The sequence below is a fragment of the Tiliqua scincoides genome, chromosome 2 (assembly GCF_035046505.1).
Source record: "Tiliqua scincoides isolate rTilSci1 chromosome 2, rTilSci1.hap2, whole genome shotgun sequence".
NCBI lineage: Eukaryota > Metazoa > Chordata > Lepidosauria > Squamata > Scincidae > Tiliqua > Tiliqua scincoides.
The window spans coordinates 174,349,972-174,377,963 of NC_089822.1; the positions used below are offsets into that span (position 1 = coordinate 174,349,972).

The 27,992-nt window shown below is 41.2% G+C and overlaps 1 protein-coding gene across 1 annotated transcript; it reads right to left on the bottom strand.

Moving 5' to 3' along the window:
- Positions 1-272: 272 nt before the first annotated feature.
- Positions 273-27,992, bottom strand: PANK3 (pantothenate kinase 3). The gene is made up of 7 exons (XM_066616825.1): positions 27,583-27,992; positions 19,652-20,004; positions 17,669-17,922; positions 16,576-16,752; positions 10,087-10,210; positions 8,205-8,330; positions 273-6,589 (listed from the first exon to the last, which is right to left on the bottom strand). The coding sequence occupies exons 1-7, from the start codon at positions 27,608-27,610 to the stop codon at positions 6,539-6,541; spliced, it is 1,113 nt and encodes a 370-aa protein (XP_066472922.1). The 5' UTR covers positions 27,611-27,992; the 3' UTR covers positions 273-6,538.

Genomic DNA, 27,992 nt, shown 5'->3' on the forward strand with positions numbered 1-27,992 from the left:
TGCACATCTTTACTCAAGTCGTATTCCATCTGATAGCCATCTGTGCAAGGTATCCCAAAGACAAGCCTGAATTCACAGGACCAAGACAGAAACAATCTTTTACCAAGATATTTGAATAATGTGGCCATGTATATTCCACCAGTCAACAAAAAAAAAAACACAAAAAAACACACAGTACTAAACAAGTGTGAAATCTGAATTTCTCCTATGAAATCCCATTACAAAAAGAGAGACAAAAAGAGGGTTCTCACTCATTTATTAAGACAGCTTGTTTTATGTACATGAAATTAAAAAGAATGGAAGAAAATAGTAACTATTAATAGTTATTTATTTAGAAAAAGTTGAAGCTCTGTTCATTCATACTGAACAATAGTAGAACTAGAAAAATAATAAAGTAGGCGTATCATAAAAGGAAATCAAAATTTCACATTTACTCATGCAAGCAGTAAGGAGAATGTTTATACAATTCTGATAGGAATGATTACAGTATAGGCTTCCATCATTTGGCTGCATGATAATGGTACATAAGAGCATCAATAATGAACATAAAACAATTTACAAGACTTGCATTAAATAATTTAGAATTAAAATTTGTAAAATACACATTTTTACATCAACTTCATTGTCACCACAGTAAACAGAGCTGAGACAATAAGCTTACTGCAACAGAGTAAGGCAACTTATCAGACATGGCTATTTTGGGCAATGTTGTATGCAGATTGGGTTTGCCAAATAAGCACTTAACATGGAATCAAGTAAAATTGGTCTTCTAAACGTTTAAAAACCACATGCAATTAAGAAAAATCAACCTCACCATTAAAAGGTGGAAGAAAATGTGAATGAAATCATCCCCTATTTCCTATTGATTTGATTATCAAAGTGTACTGTAAATTGAAACGATCTATAAAACCTTATTTTTAAAAATTCTGTTGTAATGATTTGACCTCAAACCTAACAAGAAAGTACTGCATTGCTACAAATGCACTACCATTCAATACTGAAGTGAAATATTTTTAAAAGTTTGTTCTGATTCCAAAAGAATTTCAACCACATTTCAGTCAGTCTCATGGAAAGGCTATCCAAAAGACCTAAGAAAGGTATCAATTTGTATTTTCAATAGAAATAAAAATTATCAATGGCTATAATTGTCATACAATAATATAGATCAAATTATGTCTTAAATTAGAACATAGCTACAATGATCAACACACCAACTCAAGAACATGTTCTTCTGAATCTGTTAACAAACCAATCTATTTCATAATATATGTATTAATGGCAAACTGTTTTATAAGACAATTTTATGGCAAACTCTTGGCTTTAACTGTTGTTCCAAGTATAGCAGATCGAGCTAAGTCCATAAGACATAGTTACAATTTGATAATGTGTTTGATAAAGTATCAGACTTTGAACAGTGATTGTTTTACAATGTCAATTTTCCCCCTCCACAGTCTAGCTCAACAGTAAGCAATAATACCAATATGCTGAATAGGCCTGTTACTGGAGAGGAAGGCAAAAGGTGTACTCAGCATATTGGTGCAATGAAAAGCAGCCATAGTTCACAAGGCAAGTAGTCCTACACTAAATCAGTCTCCTTTATTTATTGCAGTGAGCAGGATAAGCAATAAAAATATTAATTTGCCAACATAACCTTCCCAGGGTACAAGCCCACAAAACCATTGTTCTCACTATTGTGTTTCATTATATTTTCTTGACTAGTGATAAAGCAATGCAGGCACCTCATTTACAATGAATTTTCAAGTTACTTTTCTACGCACCAGGCAAAAAGTGTTGCTGCTGAAAGATGTGCAGCATCTTGTGTGACTTCTGTAGAGTTAGGGCCTGTGTCAAGAAACACATTTGGCAAATGTTCCAAAAGCAGGTCAGCCTCGTGAATGATAATAGTTTTTGATTACTTGCTTACACACAACTTACAAATATGCTTAAGTAGTGAAAATTGGACCTATGGGAACATTTTCTTGCAGTCTGCCATTTCTTACTACTTTAACTGAATGGTTTACATTTCAAAATGAACACTCTTCTTTAGAATTAGGAAAAATCTACACTAACGCAATGTATTTGAGATATAATTTGTTAAAATTTTAGAAGAGATCACCTCTGAGTTTAGATGTCTTGTTTGTTCCCCAAACCTAAGAACCTACATGTATGCTTCTTTCTGAAAGCTTTGACATTTAATCTACTAGCTCTACCAAGGCATACAGAAATTGAGGTTAAACATCTACGCCTTGCACTCCAACCTTCTTATCAAGATAGGTATTTTGAACAACAGTGATCCTTAACTCTATTTCCAGGTTCAAGTATTAAGTTCAGCAACATCATGGTTATACCTCATTAGAATGAAAAAGGGAGTTCTCTGTCAAGTAGCACACTGCATTAGATTCATTAAAACAAAAGTGAAGGATTCAAGGTATTTTACAACAGTCTTTACAACATTCTCTTTTCACTTCGACAGCAAGAATGGTGCTTCCTATAAGCACAAGCATCCAAGAAGAAATATATTTTGATCTACCACCAAAAATTCTACATTGTTGTCTAATCTAATGCTCAATTCAGAGTTTGATTGATGTAGTATTTACAAAGCAACAAGGCATGAATATTTAGGATATTAAATAAGTCAAATTTATTAATCTTTAAGCAAGGTAAGTTTGCTCTCAATACAAGCACTTGAAAATATTTAAAGTAGAACTTTGAGGACTGCTCCACACATGATAGCAGAAGCAGGCACGTGTTCAAATTTAGCATGCAGCCATTGCTAACCTATAATGGGAAAGGTGACCATTTTCTCCCACTATGGAAGCATGTGGCAGGGATTCAGACTGGCAGCAGTAAATGGTGCAGAAATGATGGGGATGGGGAGATGTTCCCCTCCATGTTATACAGTAGAACATGCAGAATTTTTAACAAGTCTTTTCTATATCAGTGTGTGAGCCAGTCCTGAGAAATACCCTGAAAGATTTAAGACACACTGGCTTAACTGTTGGTTGGGCTTTACATTTGCAGTTTGTAAAAATACTTCAATTTGGATGTTGAGGTTTCCTAAAATTTCCACATGCTGAAAAATGCAAATGTACACAGAAAGAAAGCAAATGCACACTGAAATTGCAAATAGTTAGATGAAAAGAAAGTTTCTTGCTAGTAAACATTTAATAGCAATACAATTAGAAAAAGCAAAACACAGTCTTGATCACTTGATTGGGGACATTCAGCAGAGTTGTATACCAGCAAGTTAAATGGCACAAAGACAGTGTAGCATTTCAATAAGGTTACATGATTTACTATCCACTGAAAAGCATAGCAGAAATGGCAAGCAGCGAGAACGTGATCTGCTCCTTTTACAACCCTTGCCTTTTTTCAGGGAGTGGTATACACTAAAGGATGTAGGGGAAAAAATTACTTAATCAGTACAGGATCTATTAATCCCATTAGGTTAACAAACAGGGAGGAAGAGGTTATTAAAAAGAATCTTACCCTTGCTTTTAGCTGAGCAAGGAACACATACTGCAACATGAGTCCTGACAATATATGAAAATGAACTAGCTCACAAAAGAGATGAAATTGTCTTGTTAAGACAAACCAGAATGATGTGATTTATAAGGATGTGAAAGGGAGAAAAACAGCTAGATTGGTTGGTTACTATCTAGCTAATCTACAGGTGCCAATTATAGATCAGCGACTTCCAATATCTGAAGTTAGGAATAATCCTACATCAAATCATAGTTGGAATTTCAAAAGATTTTGAAGGCACAGATGTAACAACTAGGTTTAAGAGCTACCAAGTTCAAAACCTCTATTTCTTTCCATAAAGAAGAAAACATTATTCTTGTCTAATTAGCCACTGCTTCCTTCCCCCCAACATATTCAGCCATCCTAAATATGTATGTTTCAAGGGAAGATTTTTCTGTGCTAATGCTATTAGAATGGCCAAATAGCCTTTTCTCTCAGTGCAAAACATGATCATTAGCAAAATGATCCATATATGAACAATCACAGGGTTTTGTGTTTCTACTACATTAAGTCAAATACTGTGAGATACCATTCATATAAAATAAAAAGCAGTATTTTCTTTACAGCTATGAATTTGTGAAGGATAAAAACAGCTGTGACACTTAATTTCAAATTTGTAATTTTGCTATTAAACGTTGTAGTAGAAAACAGTACTGTATATGTTAGATCCTCTTCATTCTACATGAAGTCTTCTTTGTAAAAGTTTTGCTTTAACAATTGAGATTTATAACTAGTTTTAGTTACTCTCTACTTTAGACTGTTCTCATGAGATCCAGGATATGTACTGACAAGTATGTACCACAATTGATAAGATTTTCATAAGCTGCAACATGTTATGTTTTAAGATAAGGCTAGGATGCCATAATGCTTTAAAGATGAAGCTGCTTCATATCTTTGTTCCATATAACAGATTGGCCTTGTTCAGGCATCACATGGAACCATGGTTTTATAGTTATGCATACAATGTTGATGAGCCTCACATTACTATGCTCCCCATTTGTACACAGGTAGAAGAATATTCAAACTTCTGATCCTGGTTTACAGCAAATTAGTTTTTGCTGTGAACCCCGGAAATCCTGGCTTGTTCTAATCAGAGTTTGCAGTGGTCTCAAACAATAGTTCTGTGCAATGGCTGAAGGAACATAAGGTCTTTACAAAATAACTTATTCTAATAATACTAATAACTAAAACACTAAAAGCCACAATGTTATCAAAATAGCCAAGAACTGAGCCTCAGGAAACTAAGGGTCCAATCCTATCCAACTTTCCCAGTGCTGATGCAGTTGTGTCAACAGAGTGTGTGCTGCATCCTGCAGTGGGGGCAGGGGGAGTCAGAGGCCTCCTGGGGTTGCATAGCAGCTGCATCAGTGCTGGAAATTTGGATAGGACTGGGCTCCAAGACAGTTTGCACTTTTTCTGTTACCTAAGTGTGGGACCACTCAAACACATGAAAATCTCTGGATACTGCCCTTTACTCCAAGAAAACTGAATTACTTCTAAGTCTTAGGAATGGAAAATAACTTTTAGGAGCCCAGCACAAGCAACACCAACACTATCCTGTGCTAAATATGGATTTCTAATAAAGGCTGAAGTGTATGAACATGAATTAATAATAGGAAAGTCACGTATGCTAGATAAGTAGAGAAGCAATGCTCATACAGATATTGCTGTTTAAGTATCACTGTGCCATTAAGTGAACCAAGCACTAGTTAGGGATCTAGTCTGAGTGGTAAAGTCCCTATATAAAACAATTCATGGATTGTATAACTGCATATTCCTCCAGGATACAGCAATACATCCCTGTGCATAGAAAGTTATTTTCTGAGATGATCTTATTCTGAGGTCTTATGGTAACCTTTACTGCAGCAATCTACTATTATGCCACTATTGTAAACTTTTACAATCAAGTCTGACAGCAGACAATAAAAGTATAGGAGTAGCCCCAGTATGTAAAGTTTATTCAAAGGCCACACTGTATCTGGAACAGTTTATTAAAGCACACTGAAAAATGGACCTTTTGACTTTGCAGTACAACCTCTGGAGCTGCCATAGTACTTTAAACCACGAATGTGCCCCAAATTCACATTTTGGATAAACACAGGTTCTGTTTGATCAACTCAGAAGTAGTTTAAGTTTGAGACACTTTACAAGAGGCATCCATCAAGTCTGTTGATCCATCAACTGTAATACTATTGCTTGCTAAGTCACATCAGCTGGCACATTTTAATGTAAATATTGGAAACATAAAATTTACCTTTTTTCTGTTAACCCTTTAAACCTTACGCAAAAGAACCTTCCACACAGGCAATACAATTTAACAGTTAAAGTAGTAAAACTGGAGGATACTGCAGAGGTTTACAAAATCTGACTACACGGAATAGTTGTTAGAATTGTATTTGGTAGCTTCACATACATTAAATCAATTGTACACAGCTTTTGCTGATGTTTGTATTTTTATTATCAGGAAACATTAATACTGGAAGCCTGAATCAAGTACTTCAACACATTTTAATCTCCTTGCACTGAAAGAAAATCCTCTGCCTCAAGAAGCTTCATTTTCAGTAGATGGCACTTGGATGCACTTATGATAATTTTTGGAGCTGATGAAGTTATTCAAAAGAATATTCGGCAAAATGCTAGAATGGATAGACTTCTAAAACTAGCTGCAATCATGTTGCCTGAAGGAGAATTTTTGAAGAGAGATCTGATCTGCAGGGTTGGTCAGTTAAGATTAATATTCCAATTCTGGTTCTGAGGTTCATTTTTCAAAGGCTGTACTGCATACCAAAAGTTGAATATTGATTACAAGATGTCATACTACAAAGCCTCTAAGTATTTCTTACAGAAACAGCTTGATTTCAAGCTCTGTCTCAGTATGGCAGCTTATCACTCTTACAATTAAAGACATTTACAGCAGAACCCTTTCCCCCTTTGGTTCCAGTTTATATAAAAACAATGTTGTAATAATGCCAGAAAGATAGGAAACAATTCAGTACTTGTGATGCTTTGAGATTCAGCTGAAGTTTGGCAATCCAAGGAGAGCACCAACTGCTCCAAAGTATCCCTGTATTTAAAAGAAGATTTGGCAAGATTCAAGTTTTGATAACTGCATTAAAAGTTGGCCTTTCAAAATTTATAAAACAGTTTGTCAAAGCCATGCAACAGCACATGGCAGCTCTAAATCACATTTTTTTTCTTAGGTATATATGAAAACCAGACTGAGGAAACTTTTCCACAGCATGTTCACTGGACTGACTGCATTGTATTCTATTCTAAACTAGGCTTAGCATTAAATGTTCAGGTGATCATGACCTACCCTGTGCTTAGCAGGTCTGCTGCACTGCTGCTTTTTTCCATTTTCCCAGCCCTACATGATGCAACTGTCATCTGTTACATTCCCTTGTGGAGTCATTCCAAGTTCATTTTTCATCCTGTAACTGGTAGTGGGAGAGCTATATATGCAGCTCCTACACCATTATCTGCAAGAGAGCACTATGGAGGCTGTGCAAGATACATGCCTGCTAACCTATAGAATCAGTAACCAAAGAGATGAACAGTATCTTCTGCAACTTTCACAGTGTTGTCCTTATGTTGTACAGGACAGCTCTCAAGAAGCTGCATGCACATTTCTCCACAATGTAATTTGGAATGTCTGGTTCCTAGGCTGGAGGAGAGAATGAGTCAAGACTGAAACCCTTTTAGTCTTGCTCTGTGTTAAACAGGACAACACTTTTGAGACTGCTTGTGTAACTTTGTACATATGAATGGGAGTTATTGCAACAACAAGAATGAGTCTGCTCCCCTACAACTTCCTTAGCTTTCTAAATTTCTTACTTCAACCGTCAATCCAGGGAGAAATGACAGAAAACTTGAGTTCTAAGGCACTCAAGTTAACTACTAGCTATTATACCTTCCCGTGGTACTTTGCAAATGTGGTAGTAATTCAGTTATTAATATCCCCCTATTCCTTTCCAGCTACACAATGCTGTGTAGCCACCAGGACACCAATGGTTCTCCTTGAACCGAAGCCACCTATTTAGCTGGTGTATACCTGAGGCGCCTCAAAGGGCATGTTGGACTGAAAGAAGGGGATAGGATTCTGAAGTGCATGACTGCTGCAGAGATCCATCCCCCCCACCCTCAAACCTCCCCACCACTCCTCCTCTGCTTTACCTGCTCTGCCTAAGCCTGGGTGAGCCACTGGCATGTGTGTAGGGCCATGGCTGTTTGCGTCTACTGTCCCACATGGCATGACAGTGGTGCACCTTTTACAAGACACTGCAAATTACAGGAAGGCATATATCCTTGAATATTTTTGCCCTCCGTCAATTGGTGTTCCCCCCATTGTATTCCCCCCTTTGTTTCTATTATAGTTTTGTATTTTCTATTGCATATTATATATTGTATTTTTATTTATTTTTAACTCTATAAATTGTAAATCTACTGTCCTATATGGAAAAAATCACTTAATATGAATGCATACAATCCAAAATAAAGGTTTTTCTTTCATCAGCTCAAGAACTCAAGTACTAATAAACCCTTAATACAATTCTTCCAAATTAGGGATGAAAAATAATTGACTGTATTTTTTAAATTCTCTTCAGTTTAAATTCTCTTAAAATTCTGATTCTTGAATTAGACCTTGAATATGGTCTGTACTCAGCTGTGCTCATACGTACCTCATGCTCTAGGAACAAAGCCTTCAGTTGGCCTTTAGACCAGTAATCCAGTGCATATGCCAAAAGCTTCATCGACAATGTATTCACACGCAAAAAGTTACCAACAAAGACAACACGGTTTATTTTCTAAAGGAAAAAGCAATACATGTTTCCTCACTGCGATATAATTAAAAGCAAGAGTTTCTTCACTAGAATGTATGAAAGCAGATTAAATTTATACCAATTCTAGTTCCACTTAATTTAAATAATTTACATAGAGAATTTCATTTGTTAAAAATCTGCCAGAACCAACATGAATGTGGTAAAGAGTTTAAAAACAGGTCAAAGTGTAATAAAGTCTATTCTAGACCAAAATGTTATTTTATGAAGACAATAGTTTCATATTTCTTATATAAAGCATCAACTTCCTTACACAGGGGGTAGGGGTGGGCTCTGAGCTACTCTTCAATATTTACTGCCTCTTCCAACCCTGTGTAAGGTACTACCCCATGATCCTACTGTCTGACCAGCATTCCATCTCTGTTCCCCATGTACTTGCCAACAAGCCTGTGCTCATTAGTGGAGAACAGCTCAACTGTGCAGGGCAAACTTAAGAATACAGTATCATTACAAGTTAACTGGGCAGATGTAAATATGGGCAAAGGGACAAAGATGAAAAAGAAAAGCCATTTCAGACTGTAAGCTGCAGCCCAAGCTGTGAATATAACAAGTGCAAGTGTACAGACATAAGACAAGAGCAGATGCACACAGATCCATGCGCTATGCCACTATGTTCTTCATTTTAAGACCAAAGTAGAATTACTATACGAGGAATAGTACAAATTCTACTGGGATCAAACAGGTGCAGTACAACTAACCTAGGCCACATAGTAGAGCAGCACTCAGTGCCTTCATAGCCCTGTACAATGCTGCTTGATCCATATGCAACAAGGCAGCACTGTAAAGAAGCCAAAGACAGTGAGAAATATTCCAGATGAGAATCTGTTTTTCTCCATTTAGCATAGTCACTTAAGGCAAGCAGGCACCTCATTTCACTTTTCTGTAAACTGGGTTAAATCAGATGTATTTTATGGATTGATATTCAAGTCAAATTATATTACTGATAAATTCATAATTTAAGTTTCAAACAAATAATCAAAACATTAAACTTTGAGCATTTATATACCTAACTAAAACTAAACTCTCAAAGTACTATGGTTTTGTTTTATTAAAGGGAAGGGCAGTGGCATCGCTAGGGGGGTGTGGGCCGCACTGAGTGATGCGCAAGGTGGGGGTGACGTGCTAAAATTGCGGTGGTTAGGAGTAACCCCATCATGTTATAAACAGTTTGATGCAGAATTTCCAGCAGAATGCAATGCAAAAAATGGGAATGAATTATCTCCTTTCTATCAAAAGTTATCGGCAACAAACCGGAAAACAAAAACTACATTGAGCCCAATGGAAAGTGAAACTGAGCTGTATTTCGTGTTTCCTCGCGATAGGTGAACTTGACTTAGTCCATCAATGTGTAATTTCATGCAGAATGCAATGAAACAAACTGCACTGAAATATCTTTATTCTATCAAAAGGTACAGCCAAAAAACCAGTGGGGGCAGGGCAATGGTAGATCACCATGCCCACCACCTGGAGTGTTGCCCCACCCACTGCATGGGGGTGATGCGCTGGCCTCCCGCACCGAGTGACGCGAACCCTAGTGACGCCACTGGGAAAGGGCAAGGAAAAGTTCTGAACTGCTAATCCCAGCAAGAGAGCAAAAATCTATTTTCCCCCAGTGAAACGACTGGCAGACGTTTGAGAAAGTCTTTGTATATTTTGTCCCACTCTGGATATTAAAAGCATTGTACAGTCTCTACTGTTATCTCCCATTTCTCCCCAAAGTTACCTCATTTACAGCACACATTCGGGCTACAGATCCAATGTTATTGGTGATAGTAACCAAAGTAGCTCTAGCAAGGTCTTCTTTACTAACAGATTCCCGTTTTTCCTTGTAGATCATATTTCCAAAGCTGGAAAGTAAAAGATGCAATTATTACAAATATTTAGATTTAATATGCAAGTTTTGATGTTGAGAAGTAGAAACATTTGTTCCCAGATTTTATGGCCATTATCAGAGAAATATCTTCTTTCTTATTATGCCACCACATCCACCAGCAGAAATTATGTTATGAAAGAAGGAAAGACAATGTAGGCAATAATGTATGATAGCACTTGACATCTGCCTGGGGTTCTTTACGTCAGAAGTAACTTAACTGGAAGAACAGAGCTTAACCAACTGCCTCAGTGCTTACACAGCTTGGGGTAAAGCGCAAAAGGAAGCAGCAGTATTTATATTTAAACTGCCTACTACGTTCCAAAATTTAATAATTTACTACAACTGTATCACAGACTTCCTTTTTTCTGGTTGTAAGCAGTCAAATAAAAATTTAAAACTCAGCTTGCAATATGGGTGGTGGTGGAAAACAGAACATTTCATAGATTACAGAATGTTAATATTTTGACTCAAAAAGCCTTTCCTGAGGAGGATATTAGGAGACTAGCTATAATCTAAACAAGGTCGGACATATAATTCAAAAGCTCACACCTCTAAGCTGCTATCGCATCTTTTCAAATTGGCAGTTGGCAACCTTCAGTCTAGAAAGACTATGGTATCGCGCTTTGAATGGTGGTTCTGGAACAGCGTCTAGTGTGGCTGAAAAGGCCGATTCGGGAGTGACAATCCCTTCCACACTGGGAGCAAGTGCAGCCTGTCCCTGGTCTGTCTCCCTGACTATGGGCCTTCCTTCTTTGCCTCAGTCTGTTGGCCAAGTGTCTCTTCAGACTGGAAGAGGCCATGCTGCACAGCCTGCCTCCCAAATACTATCCTCTACATTGCCTCAAATTATATTAACTTGTAGATTAACATACTGTAGGTGAAAGCTGCAAGAAGTATGCATAGCTTTGTCTTATGCAAAGAACAGTTACAAATACAGTGGTCCAAAAGGACCACTTTCATTCTTTTGCAGATTCGCAGCGCGGCTTTGGAAAACATCTGAATGTGGTCTCTTGAGACGAGGACCAATTCATCCGCAGATTCAACGCATGTTATTCATCCGCAGATTCAACGCGGGTCCCCCTGGACCCACGTGAAGCCAGACTTGGTCCTACCTGAGCCCTCCAGAAACAACTGGAGCTGAAATCTGCAGAGGCAGCATGTGCCTGCTCACTGCCTCGGCGGGCTTCAGAATGCCATATATAACATAAAAACATCATTTCTAGTTTTCCTCGGGAAACCAGAAGTGGTGTTATTTTATTTTTTTTTGCCAAAAAGGCCATTCTGAAGCCTGCAGAGACAGTGTCAGGCATGCAGTGCTTTTGCTGGCTTCAGAAAGCCCTCTGGTTGCCCCCAGAGGGTTCAGGTGGGGCCGATCGCTGATTTAATTTTCTCTTAAGTTTGGCGTCTGTGGGGGGTCCAAGAATGAATTCCCCATGGATACTGAGGCCCCACCGGTACAATGTTATACAAGATACACGTAATGTATTTTATGTTTACAAAACAGTAAAATAAGTTTTGGGGGCTGGGGGCCAAGAATAGGCCCTCAGTTTGGCTGTACTTGTCGTAAGAGGCGACTAAACAGCCACCGGGTAGATGGGACTCGTCAGCCTAGGAAGGCAGCTCATCTGAGAGAAGGAAACTCTGATCCCAAACCTCCACTGCCTTGTGGCTACATCCAGTTCTGGAAAAGGCTTCAGGAGTCAACCTCGAGGCAAAATCAGGAGCCGGAGTCCCTTAGGCAGTTCATGGCTGAACACAGTCACGTTCTGGCAACTCCTGCGACGCCGCTGGAACCAACCGTATTGGCTTCTGCCTTTCCATTGGACCATTCCAGCGACGTGGAGAGGGGGGATTTGCTGCATGGGTAACAGCCTATCCTCCATACCTTCTTTACCCAGGCTTCGCGCACTGGAGAGGACACTCCAACTTCGCCATACGGCGTCGGCACAACACGGGAAGCAGCAGTTTACCGGTTATAAGTCTTTGCTCGATTGGCGTAGAGCATGACGCCAGGGGCTGCTTCCGACGGTGGGAGAGATCATTGCATCTCATTGGGCAGCTACCGCCCGCCTTAAGCTGGGCAGTCCCCAGCCAGTAAGGTGTTGCCTCGCCACGGTCCGTTAACCTCATGGGGTGCGTGGGGTTTAGGGTGAAAACCGACAAGCGGATCGACAACTCTGCACCATGCAACAGAAAACAGAAAACTACTGCCCTAAAGCTGGGCACCTGGAACGTTAGGACAATGACACCTGGCTTCTCTGATGACCTGCAAGAAATAGACGACGCACGCAAAACAGCTGTCATCGACATGGAGCTGAGCAGACTGCAGATGGACATCGTCGCCCTTCAAGAGACTAGGCTGCCAGATTCCGGATCTGTCAAGGAGAGAAATTTCTCATTTTTCTGGCAGGGAAAACCACCAAACGAAACCAGGGAACATGGCGTTGGCTTTGCGGTCAGAAATACCCTGCTGAAATCCATCATCCCACCTACTGTGGGAAGTGAAAGAATTTTGTCCCTGCAGCTCCAGTCATCAGCAGGACCTATCACTCTCATCAGTGCTTATGCACCGACTCTGTCGTCTCCAGCAGAAGCCAAAGACAAATTCTATGATGACCTGGCCACCACTGTCAAGAAAATCCCTGTAAAAGAGCCATTGTTCATCCTCGGCGATTTCAATGCTAGAGTTGGTGCTGATAACAGTTCATGGCCCACTTGCTTAGGTCAGTTTGGCACTGGGAGGATGAACGAAAATGGCCAACGCCTGCTAGAGTTTTGCTGTCATCACGGTCTCTGTGTCAGCAACACGTTCTTCAACACAAAGCCCCAACATAGAGTCTCTTGGAGACATCCAAGATCAAAGCACTGGCACCAGCTCGACCTGATCCTCACCAGACGCTCCAGCCTTCCCAGCATCAAGATCACACACAGTTATCATGGTGCTGCCTGCGACACTGACCACTCCCTGGTGTGCAGCAGAGTGAAACTGCAAACAAAGCGACTGTATCACACGAAAAAGGAAGGAAGACCTCGCATTGATACCAGCAAGACCCGGGATCAGAGAAAAGTGGAGGAATTTGCACAAGCGCTTGAGGAATCTCTTCCAGGCCCGGCCGACGCAAACGCATCCAACAGATGGGAACATTTCAAGAATACCGTTTACAACACCGCCTTGTCCATATTCGGCAAGAAGACCAACAAGGCGGCAGACTGGTTTGAAGCCCACTCTGAGGAGTTGACACCAGTCATTGAGGAAAAGAGGAGAGCTCAAGCAGCATACAAGGTCTGTCCCAGTGAGCGCAACCTGCAGGTCCTCCGAACTGCTCGCAGCAAAGTCCAACAGACTGCCAGGAGATGTGCTAACGACTACTGGCTCCAGCTCTGTTCCGAGATACAGATAGCAGCTGACACGGGCAACATCAAGGGGATGTATGATGGTATCAAGCAGGCCCTAGGTCCAACACAGAAGAAAATTGCCCCTCTGAAGTCTGCCACAGGCGAGGTCATCCAGGATCGGGCGCAGCAGATGGAACGCTGGGTGCAGCACTACTCTGAGCTATATTCCAGAGAAAATGTAGTCACCGAAGAAGCACTGAACAACATTGAGTGCCTGCCTGTGCTGGAAGAGCTTGACAGTGAACCAACCCTAGAAGAACTTCACGTGGCCCTGGACTCCCTTGCCTTTGGCAAGGCACCTGGAAAAGACAGCATCCCTGCTGAAGTCCTAAAATGCTGCAAAGAGATCATCGTCACTGAGTTGCATGAAATCCTCTGTCTCTGCTGGAGAGAAGGTGGAGTACCTCAAGACATGAGGGATGCAAACATCATCACACTGTACAAGAACAAAGGTGACAGGGGTGACTGCAACAACTACCGCGGCATCTCTCTCCTTAGCGTTGTAGGAAAGCTGTTTGCCCGAGTTGTACTAAAGAGGCTCCAGGTACTTGCAGAGAGCGTCTATCCAGAATCGCAGTGTGGATTCCGAGCCAACAGGTCCACCACTGATATGGTATTCTCCCTTAGACAACTGCAGGAGAAATGCAGGGAACAACGACAGCCACTCTTTATAGCCTTCATAGATCTCACAAAGGCTTTCGACCTGGTCAGCAGAGACGGCCTCTTCAAGATTCTCCCCAAGATTGGATGTCCACCCAGGCTCCTCAGCATCATCAGATCCTTCCACAAGGACATGAAGGGCACTGTTGTCTTCGATGGCTCCACATCAGACCCTTTTGACATCCGAAGCGGAGTGAAGCAGGGCTGTGTTCTTGCACCAACCTTGTTTGGGATTTTCTTCGCTGTCCTGCTGAAGCAGGCCTTTGGAACTGCAACAGAAGGCATCTATCTCCGGACCAGATCAGACGGAAAGCTCTTCAACCTCTCCAGACTGAGAGCAAAATCCAAAGTCCAGCTGAAATGTCTGCGTGACTTCCTCTTTGCCGACGATGCAGCTGTCACTACCCACTCTGCCAAAGATCTCCAGCAGCTCATGGATCGTTTTAGCAAGGCCTGCCAAGATTTTGGACTGACAATCAGCCTGAAGAAAACACAGGTCATGGTTCAGGATGTGGACTCACCTCCCTGCATTACAATCTCTGAGCATGAACTGGAGGTTGTCCATGACTTTGTGTACCTTGGCTCAACGATCTCCGACACTCATTCTCTCGATGCCGAGCTAAACAGGCGCATCGGTAAAGCAGCTACCACGTTTTCCAGACTCACAAAGAGAGTCTGGTCCAACAAGAAGCTGACGGAACATACCAAGATCCAGGTCTACAGAGCTTGTGTCCTGAGTACACTTCTGTACTGCAGCGAGTCATGGACTCTTCGCCCACAACAGGAGAGGAAACTGAGCGCTTTCCACATGCGCTGCCTCCGACGCATCCTCGGCATCACCTGGCAGGACAAAGTTCCAAACAACACAGTCCTGGAACGTGCTGGAATCCCTAGCATGTATTCACTGCTGAAACAGAGACGCCTGCGTTGGCTTGGTCATGTCGTGAGAATGGATGATGGCCGGATCCCAAAGGATCTCCTCTATGGAGAACTCGTGCAAGGAAAGCGCCCTACAGGTAGACCACAGCTGCGATACAAGGACATCTGCAAGAGGGATCTGAAGGCCTTAGGGATGGACCTCAACAAGTGGGAAACCCTGGCCTCTGAGCGGCCCGCTTGGAGGCAGGCTGTGCAGCATGGCCTTTCCCAGTTTGAAGAGACACTTTGCCAACAGTCTGAGGCTAAGAGGCAAAGAAGGAAGGCCCATAGCCAGGGAGACAGACCAGGGACAGACTGCACTTGCTCCCGGTGTGGAAGGGATTGTCACTCCCGGATTGGCCTTTTCAGCCACACTAGACGCTGTGCCAGAACCACCTTTCAGAGCGCGATACCATAGTCTTTCGAGACTGAAGGTTGCCAATACAAAGGTGAAAGCTGCTTAAAAATGTTCTGATCAGCGATGGATCGCATATGCAACAGTCCTTCGCTGATCCCTGCTTCCTCCCCAAGCCACCAGAGCCAAGGAGAGCTATGCTACCCTCGCCTCTGGAGGCTTTTCAGAGCTCCACAGAGGCCATGCCAGAAGTTCGTGATTTTCTACCTTTTCAGCCATTCTGCACCTTGCAGAGGCCGTGCATGGACACATGCTGCCTTTGTGGGGCTCATAAAAGCCTCCCGAGGCAAGGGAAGCACAGCTCCCCTTTGAACAGGTGACACTGTTTTAACAATGGTGTCATTTAACAACAGGGTGCAAGAATGCATCCCCGTTGTTAAGCAATGCACACCTGTATTATCAAGCAAAGAAAGGTAACTCTTTGCTTGTTAATAGTATAATAAGCTATGAAAATGTGATTAAAAATTACCTTTTAAAAATACAAGCAGTCCTAATAAGTGAAAAAAGCAGATGTTCATTCACAAGTCTCTTAAAAACATTATCATCAGCATAAGGGAACAATCCAAAACAGCACTTACGCCAGCTAAACTCAGCTGGCTGGTGGGAGGGTGAACCAGAACTGGGAGGGGGATAGGACAGGCTCTGGTATCTTATGCTGGATCATAATCCCCCTCTCACCCAGCCTGGCATTACACCAGGCTGCTCGGAGTTTGGGTAGCCCCATCGGGTGGCTGGCACACAACACGGGGTAAGGGGATAAATATCCTCTTTCTCCAAGTTGTGCCATATCCATCTCCTAACTTGTGCTGGATATGGCGCAGGTCAGTCAGTCTGCCTGTTGCATACAATATAGTATATAGTTGTGCTTTTTAAAATACAGTTATTTAATAACTGTATAATAATAACTACTAAAAACTTAATACAGTTAAAAAAAAATATAAAACAGCTACCTAGATGCCACAGCCCAGCCTGGCAAGCCAAACCGTTCATAGTCTCCACCATAAATGTCACGGACTAGCTTGTCAGCATGTGTGCTGTCCCCCTTGGATGCCATTTCTAGAGCTTCCTCAAAACTTTCACATCCCGTCAGTAAGCTGCACAAACCAAGAAAGGTTCCACCACCTAGACTGAAGTGAAGACAGAGAAAGATTTATAAATGGTATTCTTAAAACAATGTTAATGCATTGACATGACAGTCGCTTATCTGTCTCAACCAGATAAACCAATTCCAAATAATCAACAACCCTGATAATGACCAACAACGTAAAGCACTGTTAGGAATTATGGAGTTATTTATAGCCAACCAATATGCTGTGTTATTTCAAGTCTTAGCTCACTAAAAGACAATAAATGGGCAATATAGTTTTAAGAAGGGGAAACATATATTAAGAATAGCAACATTTTGTACCTAACTGTCCCCAAGGATGGCTGCTTTAAAAATTCAGTTCTTGCAAGAGGATAACAAGGAAAGGAATGGAGGAATATCTTGGGGAAAACAGTGTAGTCACCAAGCTTATTTGAAAACACCACATGGCTGCTGCAGTGGGAACTGGATACCTGGGAAAATGTTCTGCATAGAGGCAACACAGTGCCAATGTATCTTTTGAGGCTCTACAGTTAGTTCAGGAATAACCAAACCAGTGTTTAAGGGTAACCACTACTGCTAACCTAGACCACAAATAATTATTGCAATAGTAATTGCAACCATCAGCAATTGGGCTGATCATCTCCTTAATCCTGGTAATTTCCTTTATGTTTACCATTTTTACACAGCAGTCTGTGTAATAGATTTTAAAAAGTTGCTTATCAGAAAATTAACATGATAGCAATCTAACCATCTTTTATTTATCAGTTACCAGAGAAAACTACTCTTCACAAGTAAACTTTTGTTTCATAATGCTCTTCAGCAGGAAAATAAAAGTCACATTACAAACAGAAAAAGATAAAGGTTCATTTTTACTGAAGTATTATTTGAAGGAGATCTATAAGAATGCACCAAACATTTCACAAAATGGCTGAACTCAGCATACATTAAATGACTACCTTGTTCCAGTTACTCTTTTATAGCTGTCTTTGGAATGGACGGCTAAAATGCTGACTCCTGAACCAATGTTAACAACCAGCAATGGGTATGGATCATCCAGGTTAAAAGGCATCTTTTGACATCTTTCAGGTTCTGATGCATTTTCAAAATAGTAGCACTCTGCCTGTCCGTTAAAACTGACAGAATCTATATACAGCAAGCCCTTGACAAGGCAGTCAAGTTCATCCAGTTTGTGCAGCTGGAGGTTTCCAATCTGTAAAGATACAAGAGGTAGATCAGCACAACATATTACTGAATAAAGCTTCATAGGCAATGGCAAAACCTAGCATAAAACTTCAGCTAGAGAAACCAACTTTTCTTTCACTCTGGTCTGAATCTGGATTTCAAAAATATGAAGTATTTCATTTCATCAAATGATACTTATATGCAAATTTAAAAACAAAGTAGGAAGATTATATCACCCACTAAGCAAAAGTTCACAAGTCTTCACAGTTGGATTTATTTATACAAGCACATTCAAAATAATAAGAAATCCAATAGCTATATAGTCTGATTAGTAAATATTTACTAGCATTTTTTCCCTTATAAGCTTAATATGAGAAGTAGCTCAGCAACCAAATCCTTCATTACTGCCAAGGCCAAGAGTATATTGCTATATTCTTTTTAACCTATTTCTGCCCATCCCACAGGAGTACACATTTGGTCCCTTTTGTGTATAAGCAATGTCGGGCAGAAATGGTTTAAGAATAACTGGAAAGCATGAAAAGAATGCTTTCCTACATGAAAAAGAATGCAGGGCCCACACAACTGTTTCACATGCTATACATACTCAAGAGTTTTATATCCTGACCTTTCTTTCTAGTAAAATTTTAAACATATCTGTTAATACTCAGTTGACTGAACCTATACAGCCTGTAAAAGAAAAAAAGCCACCACATCTTTTACAAAGAGTATCTATAGGTACCCATCAGATAACAAAGAAAAAAACCAAAAAGCTATTTAAAGTTTGTTTTCACTGCTGCACTGTCATCACCCAAAGAACTAAACCTAATCTTTTTACAACAGTACATTGCTCTCACCTTTCTAGAAGTATTACCTATTTTTTTAAAATCACATTCTGTCAAAAACAAGCTCTTCAGATTGCTGGAGTTGAAAAAAAAATGCCAAGAACACTCTGTCCATGAGATCACAAAGAGAGGACTACTGCAGGTGCAACTCGTAGTTCAAAACAGTATGAGACACACCAACAGAAAATGGCCTTGCACATGAACGGCACAGGTGTGGAAAAATCCTAAATACCCCAAATACACAATGTGTCTTCCAACTCTACAGGGTTAGAGAGAAAAACACAGCGAGCACAACTTTCTCATCTAGAACTCAAGAATTATCATGAAGAGTTCTGTTAGTCACTGTTTCTATGCTGAGAGAAATTGAGAAAGGGGCTAGTCCAACAACACAGGCCAACACACATTTTGCTTCCTTAAACATTACACCAATTCCTGGGTATATTTGGGGTGCCTACACCACGGCTTCCTCATGAGGAAGCTGCTTGAACCATTCACTAATGAGGCTATACTATATCTCCAAAACTAGACGTGATAGGGCAAAACAGATGCCATTTTTGGAATCAGCACCCCAAATTCATATCAAACCACCATAAAGTTTGGGAAAAACTTTTCTAACTCTCAATTTTGTAGGACTGTGCAATAGGACTGGACTAAGCATCCTCTGAAAGAACCTGAGCTTATTTAACTGGGAACTGAGTGTATTAGCTAACAGCACATGGTTCTTGATATGTTAACAATGATTTTTCAGAAAGTGACAAAAGTTTCCAAGATATAAACCCAAAGGTATATTGGGCCATCAAACCTCAGCTGCTTATAGAAAAAGCAGTAATCGCACAGTTTCATTACTTCAACATCAAAGGACATACTAAGAGTAAATCAAATTACAAAACATGCAACTGAGAACAAACTACGTACTGTGCGAAATTCTTCTTCAAACTTATAGGCTCCACCACCAGTGGCACAGAGCACTGTATGCAGCGTTGAGAAGTTTTTATTTCTTCCCATTTGAATAAAAGTAGGCAAGTCATGGGTTGGGAATCGGATAAAGTGCAAGTTTCCCTTTCGGCCAAAGAGTATCAAGTCCTTGAGCTCAAGATGGACGTCCCGAATACCAGTGGATCCATAGGCTACGTTGGATGTCAAATATTTACGAATACTCTTCAAGCTTTCAACTTCTTCCTGCTCTTCTTCTGCAGTAATATCAACAGGTTCAAAATATGCTAGTTTCACCAGAGTACCCCCAATGTCCATACCAAACCATGGAAAAGCTGTGAAAAATAAAATTAGTGTTAGAAAACAATACACATGAATTAAAATGGAACATCTCGTTTTCCAGCATTTTAATGCAATGACCAAATGCACACTAAACATTAAACAATTCTTTAATTCTTTCTTGATCGATCGATACTGAGAGTTTGCATGTACACCCTCTCCTAGGCACGAGAAGGATCTAAAGTTTATGCACCTTTTGATTTACTTTCAAAGTCAGAAAAAGCTAGTTTATTCTAACTACATAATAGGAGCACAATGAAAAATACGGTTTAATTTAAACGTAAAGCACAAATTTAGAATATCCTGCAAAGAAAGAGGAAGCACCATACAGGTCCAAGACTCTGCTCATGGACATAGGGCTAAATCAGTGGTTCTCGAACATTTCCAGCTTGCGGCTCCCCTGATCCTTGTAGCCATTGGCCACGGCTCCCCATTACAACACCTCACCTCAGTTACCCCCAAAATGGGGATGAAGGTGTTATTATACACTAGAAACCAATTATACACTAGAAACCAAAAATCAGCTGCCAGCACTCTGAGGCTGCAATCCTGACCACACTTACCTGAGAGTAAGCCCCATTGAACAAAATAGGACTTACTTCTGAGTAGTCCTGATTAGGATTGTGCCCTGAGTTTGTCAGCAGCACCCCTGGAGGGTTTTGGAAAGGGAGGGGGGAAGTGATGAATTTGCTGGGGGAGGGGAAGACTTTGTTTTGTGTGTATCTGCTAATTGCAAATTTATGTAAACTGAGACCTAGTGACTGTTTGGCTGCAATCCTAACCTCACTTTCCTGGGAGTAAATTCCATTGAACATAATAGGACTTACTCCTGAGTAGACCTAGCTAGGATTGGGCCTTTTGTGTTACAATAGCAGCCAACAGAGTACCCCCCAAAGGAGGCAGGAGGAAAAAGGGGGACTGCTAAAAAGAAATGGGTTTTGTTTTTTTTAATCAATTTTTGGAGATAAAGTCATAAAGAGTGGGTTTTTTTCTTTTTGAGGGGGGAGGAAAACTAAAATAAACTAAAACTAAAAAAAAGAGAAAAGGTGAGGATCCTTGGTTAACCTGACACAGACCCCAAGCCTGTAGCTCTACTGAGTAGGTCTACTCATAAGGAAGTCCCATTTTAGTCAATGGGGCTTACTCTCACCCTAGCTAGGATTGTGCCTTTTGTCTTACAATAGCAGCCAACAGAATACCACCACCCCCAAAAAGGAGGCAGGAGGAAAAGAGGGTCATTTATTAATAGGACCATTGGGGGATGTGAGTCCCTTTCGACAGCACAGTGTGCCTTGTCAATTGTCAAAAAGCTGATGGCGTGCCTTGCCAGTGTGCCATGAGATGAAAAAGGTTGAAAATCACTGGCTTACAGAATACCTGCCATCAGACAAAATTCTAAACCACCAAATAGAAAATGCTTGTTTAAAAAGTTCCTTTTTAAGAACTGACACTGGCGTAGAGGACCCTAAAAGTATAAAGAAAAAAATAAAAAGCAGCAACTACTATTTGTTGAACTCTTCACTGTTCTGTCAATGAAGAAATATAGCAGTATCAAAAATGCTATTAAGCAGAAACGATAGAATCTGGGTTTAAGCCAAGGGTGACAAACATAAGGCCCATGGGCCAGATGAGTCTGAAGGAAATTCTTTACCGGCCTCTCCCCCCCCCCCCCGGTGATAATTGGGCCATCCCAGCAATGCCGCTTCTGTTGAGGTTCTGAGGAGAGACAGAAGGAGGCCTGAGAAGGTAAGGAAGGCTATGGTATATAAGGCAGACCAAAAGAGGTTTGAAAAGACACTGCCAAGGTGCTTGGAGAGCCTAAATTTCATATGGGCCATCCATTTGGCAGCGCCTTCATAGACTGCCACTCAGCTGCCCATGTGATAAATGGGCATTTCCATATCTTAAAAATATGAACACAGCACATTTTCTCTTCTGGCTTTTGCAGCTAAAGAGTGAGAACGAAGTACTTCTTTCTGGTCAAAGCGCTCAACGATGTAAGTTACATAATAGATGTCACTTCCGTCCCTCAGCAACCTCCATGAAAGCTATTCAGCCCACAATATAAAACGAGTTTGACACCCTTGGTTTAGACTAATTTCATACTACTTGTGTAAGAGTGGACTATCTAAAATAAAAGTGATAGTTCACTGATTACATAAACCACTCTCCCATTCCTTTTCCCTCTTTAGTTTGGGAGGGGCTGCAACTCAGTGGTGAGCATTTGCTTTGCATGCAGAAGGTCCCCAGAAATTCTAAGCAGGAGAGGAAGATTCCCAACTGAAATATTGAAAAGCTGCTGCAACCCAGTGACAATAATGGGTTAGATGGACCAGTGTCTGATGCAGTATAAGGCACTTTTCAATGTTCTAAGGCAGGGGTGCCCAAACCCTGGCCCAGGAGCCACTTGCAGCCCTCAGGAGCTCTCAATCAGGCCCTCAGGGAGCCCCCCAGTCTCCAATGAGTCTCTGGCCCTCCAGAGACTTTTTGGAGCCCATGCTGGCCCAACGCAACTGCTGTCAGCAAGAGGAAGACTGCTCGACTTCTCACCTGAGCTGTGGGACAAGGGCTCCCTCCACTACTTCTTGTTTCATGTCTGTGATGCAGCAGTGGCAGTGAAGGAAAGGCTGGTCTTGCTTTGTGCAAGGCCTATTATAGGCCTTGAGCTACTGCAAGACCTTCATTCATTCATATAAGTTCTATCTCTAATATATTCATTTATGTAAATTTATTCAAATTTAAAATGTAAATTAATTCGGCCCCCAGATACAATGTCAGAGAGATGATGTGGCCATCCTGCCAAAATGTTTGGACACCACTGAAAGGCACAGGATACACAAACATTTTTTACTGCTAGATCTTCTGATGTTAGGTTAAGATAAATGACAAAACAAACATCTAAATAAACCATCCCATTACCTATTTGTAGGCTAAGAAGGAAGTATACACAAACATGTAAATGAGTACATTTTCCTACAACACATAGACCAGACTATATTTAAAATTATTGCTTCACATATAATCAACTTATACTTTTCACTTTGGAGATTTGTTTTAAGAACTCCAATAAGCTAATTTCTTGTTTTTAAGTGCAATTTGCTTTCTTTTATGTGTACGGGACAATGTTTTGGTATTTTAATGGGCATTTTATTTATAGTATTTTTACTCTGTTGTAAGCTGCCTTGAGAATTTGTCTTGAAATATGAGATAAATCTTTTGAATCAATAAAAACAAACTCTTCAGCACTGAGTAATAAAACCTGACCGAGTTCATCCAGCGGACTTTGGTATCTACCAATAGAACAGCAATATTTTCAGATGAACATTCACATTTATCTAGAACAGTGTATTAATTCTAAACAAACATGTTGGGAGCTGCATCAGAAGGATTCTAAATATTTTTCATAGAAGCAAGTGCTGTTGAAATCAGTTGGACCTGCTTCAAAATGCTTGTCTAGAACCAGGGCACATCTTCAGTTAAACATGCAAAATCTCTCCGTTACTTTTAGCTCTTTAGAAATTTCATTCTGATTAAAAATATTCTGCTACAAGCTTTCACAGTATTACTTTTATGAAACTCTTCCTCACAAGAGACTTTTAGATTAACCATGAAGATGGTCACATTGCCATCTCTTTCCATTTTGTGCTAGATGGTATTAAATCCTATCATTGAAGCAATTCAAAAAGTTATTATCTCCATGAGATTGTGTCCACAAGAATATATCATATTGTCACTATTATTTAATATTTATACACTACCAGCAATGTACAAGGGAACAACAGGGAAGACAGACCTCTGCTGTGAAGGGCTCACTAAATGCAAGGGCAATAAAAAAAGGAAGAAGAGTAGTAGCACGGGTGACTAAGAGGAGAATGTTCGATCTATCACATGCATGCATACTTGGTTAAGTGCAATAGGTCAGTGGTAACGGGGAATGATTCCTAGTGCTCAGCTGTACAAAGAATTTACAGCCTGTAAATCTGAGGTATGCTACAATACATAACATTAGGTAATACACTAAGTTCAAATGTTATTTGCATGATAACTAACAAGCAAGTATTAAGTTGTGGGAAGTTTTGGGAACACAAAATGGACATTACCAATGAGAATTTTACCACCATATTTTTCTGTATTAAAGACTCACAGTTGTGGGTGAAAAAGTTAACAAAAAGTCTACCTTTTTTTGATTAAGCAACACCACACTGTGATCAACCATTTAATCTGGAGTACAACCCTATTTGCCTTTGTCAAATACCTGCAATACAATCTTATACATGTCTACTCAGAAGTACAAACTCCACTGAGTTTAATGAGATTTCCTCCTTGTAAGGGTGCACATAATACAAAAGGAGCATTTTTGCTATTATTACAGTACTATTTACATATTTTACGATAAACTAGTTATGTTCACTTACAGAGAACCTGAACTGCTTGGAAGCTGTTGTTGGAAAGCAGTTTACAAGTAGTACAGATTTCAAAAGTTGGAAAACTTCTTTCCAACAGAAGAAGTAAGTAAAGGTTAATGACTCTTCTTCACTCAAAAGTCTTCCTTGGAACTTTTGGTTCCAATTAATATTGTACTCTGGCTATTTAAATGAAAAGAAACAACTGTATAAGAAATAGTTTGAAGATTATTACATAAATGGTTTGGGTTAGTGATAAAAGAGTCCAAAGACCTGAACCTGTAGGAGACAGCACTTGAACTACTTACAGGCAGAGGTGGTTCCCATCAAGTTACTGATGAGATCTAAGATTTTTCTGTCAACTTAGGGCCCAATCCTATCAAATTTTCCAGTGCCGGTGGGGCGTGCACTGCATCCTGTGGTGGGGAGGTAGTCACAGTGGCCTCCTCAAGGTATGGGAACATTTGTTCCCTTATGTCAGGGTTGCATTGTGGCTGCACCAGTGCCGAAAAGTTGGATAGGGTTGGGCCCTTAGTAACTTATACAATTTAATCTCCAGAGTCAAACAGTGTTTTCCTCCAAAGACCAAATAACAAGAAATGGGATGTGCCACATCTAGTAATATTTTAGAAAGTTCTCTATTTTTCTGATGGTTAACCATTTTATCTGCCTAAAATATTGGTAAGATACATGTTATAGATACCTCAGATACCTTCTCTACATTTCACGACAGAAAATAAGTACTCATAAGACTATTCCAAAATTTGAATGTGCTACTCACCTACACTTAATCTGCACATCCATTTGAGAGTGAAATTCCATTAAAATGAATGGGATTTACGTCAAAGTAAATATGCATATGATGACGCACATGCAAGTTTAAACACCTGCACAATGCCCCAGATCTATAACTATCATTCAGATCAAAATGCTAAATGGACTAATAGAAAAATGGCAGCTTCTCATTTTTTAGGACAATGGAAACATTTCATGTTATTAAAATTATCTAGCCCACATAATAACTTGGGCTAATAATAATAACAACCAAGCCTCAAAAATCTTAATGTAGATGGAAAAACCACTTTAGGAAATGAAACCAGTAAGTGCTACTTCAAACACTATTAATTTCTTTAAAAACAAAACATAGAAAAAATGTAAAAATAATAAATAAGCCACAAATATGACAATTACACACATCCACTTCACAGGAAAGGCACAGCTGATACAGTTTCCCAGCACATAAGCCCCAAATATTCATTCAATGAAACAGTGCTCCTAACATATCTTTAAAATCTTCAAATGTGACAATTCACACAGCATTTTAATGCTAACGCTAGACAGAAGTGCTTTCTGGGCAAAAAATGCATAATCTGTGAAGTGGTGCTGACATGGAATTACACATTAGGGCTCACTGCAGTCAAGTGGTTCTTAACAATAAAGAAAAGCAAACAATTACTGATTTTTATACCACTTTTCAATAGCAACTACCTGGGCTGTTAACTACGATCAGAATAATCAAACAAAACATTTAAAACCACCACTAAAGTGCTTATTAAATGTGTAAACTAAGAACAAAAAAAGATGAGGCATTGTAAGATGTTCAAAACCATTCAAAATTAAAAGTTTGAAAAAATAAGATCTTCAGCTTGTGTCAAATATTTGTTTAAGTAACAGAAATGCCACCACAGAGAAGACCCTTTCTCCTGCTGCTACTTATCTCACATGAGATAAGAACACCTGAATAAGAATCTTTCTAATTTATTTTTCACATTTTTAGAACACCCTTCCTCCAAGGAGCTCAGAGTACTGTACATAGTTCCTTGCTTCCTTTTATCCTCTCCACAATCCTGTGAGGCAGGGGAGGCTGAGAGACTGTGACTGACCCAAGGTCACCCAGGAAGCTTCACAGCTGAGTTGGACTTCGAACCAGGACCTTCCATGCCGAAGTCCCACTCCCAAACCACTACATCATTCTTGCTGTGATGGACACAGATAATGAACACAGTTAAACAGGCAGGCTGAATGGGAGATGGTGTTACTTCTAGTAGCCAGGTGCTGAACTGTGTGGAAATGAACTGGAAATCAGCAGAGGTCTTTAAGAACTACAGCATTGGGAAACGATCTCATCACCCAGCCTCACTTAGTAGCTTTGCATTGTGTTTTGCACTAACTGCAGTTTCCAAACATTCTTCAAATGTTACACACTTACAATGCACTACACTAGCATGGATAACCTTAGACAAGTTACAAGTAGCTTGACAGCTTCAGTTGCTAAAAGGCACTCCCCACAAAAGCAATGCACTATACTAGCACGCTAGCTTAGATTAACATACAATGTACTAGCATGGATAACCATAGCTAAGGTACAACTGGCATGACAGCCTCAGCTGCTAAAACACCACCACCCCCCCCCCCCACTACAGCAAAAGGCAGCTGGGCCTCCAATGAGAACTGGATCTAGGAGACCTCCCAAAAGGCCAAACTGATTCTTACAGGTGGCAAACCCATCAGCATCATGTTCAATTCAGGGCCTCTCCCCTTCCAAATAAGATCTTCAGCTCACATGTAAGTACAGTTAATGCAGTGGTTCCCAAACTGTGAGCCATGGGGAGCTGCAGAAACCAGGCAGGGGAGCCGTGGAATTCTCATGAAAAACCCACCACCCTATACAATGTCTAGGATCATAGTGCCAATGATGAGTTACGGCCAGTGGCCCAGTAGATCAAGGGAGCAGCTGGCTGAAAAGCTTAGGGGACCACTGGCTGACCCATTTTTGCCCAGCCCACAGGTGTATGCAACGTTGGGCAGAAAATTAAAGTCTGTGCTCAATGACAAGGCTCCAGTGCCCGTGTTCAAGAGTCTCCTTTCCCCCCTGCATCCTTGGAGCAGCCACTTAAAACACATTACCGAGTGTGCAATGCCAGGGGATGACCATGACTCCCGAAAAAACTGCGCCCACCTGCCTTTGCACCCAGCGGCTTCAAGGGAAGAATGAACAGAGGCACACACATCGCAGGCACACCCCACCACCACCAGGCCATGGACAGCTCAGAGCCCAAGCCTGTGCCTGCCTACTCAGAAGGAAGTCCCACTAGAGTCAATGGGGCTTCCTCCCAGGTAAGCGCGGCAGGGACTGCAGCGCAGCCGGCGGAGCGACGGGGAGGGCCTTACAGGGCTTCTTGGCGTCCTTGATCTTCATGCTTGCGCAGCGGCGCTCTCGGCGGCCTTCCCCGGGCGGGCGAGCGGGCTGCTGTCACTTGCTGGGACCCCGCAGGCGGTGCTGTGGCGCCGGCAGCAGGCGCCGGAGAGGCGCTGGACAGGCCGGGCGCGGCGGGACGAGTGGGCTGCTAGCGCGGACGCATCTTCGGGCGGCGTCGATTGGGCTGCCGGAGAAAGAAGGAGCGGCAGCGGAGAGAGGGAGGCGGCCCCACCCACAAGCACCGCCGCCGCCTCCCGCACTGGGCGCTCGCCAACACAAAATGGCGGCCGGCACCGGGTGGGGGCGGGGCTCGCGCTCAGTAGCGCCAAGCGCCAAGTCCGCCCGGGCGACGCCGACGGTCCCTGCGCTCGCTCGCTGCGCC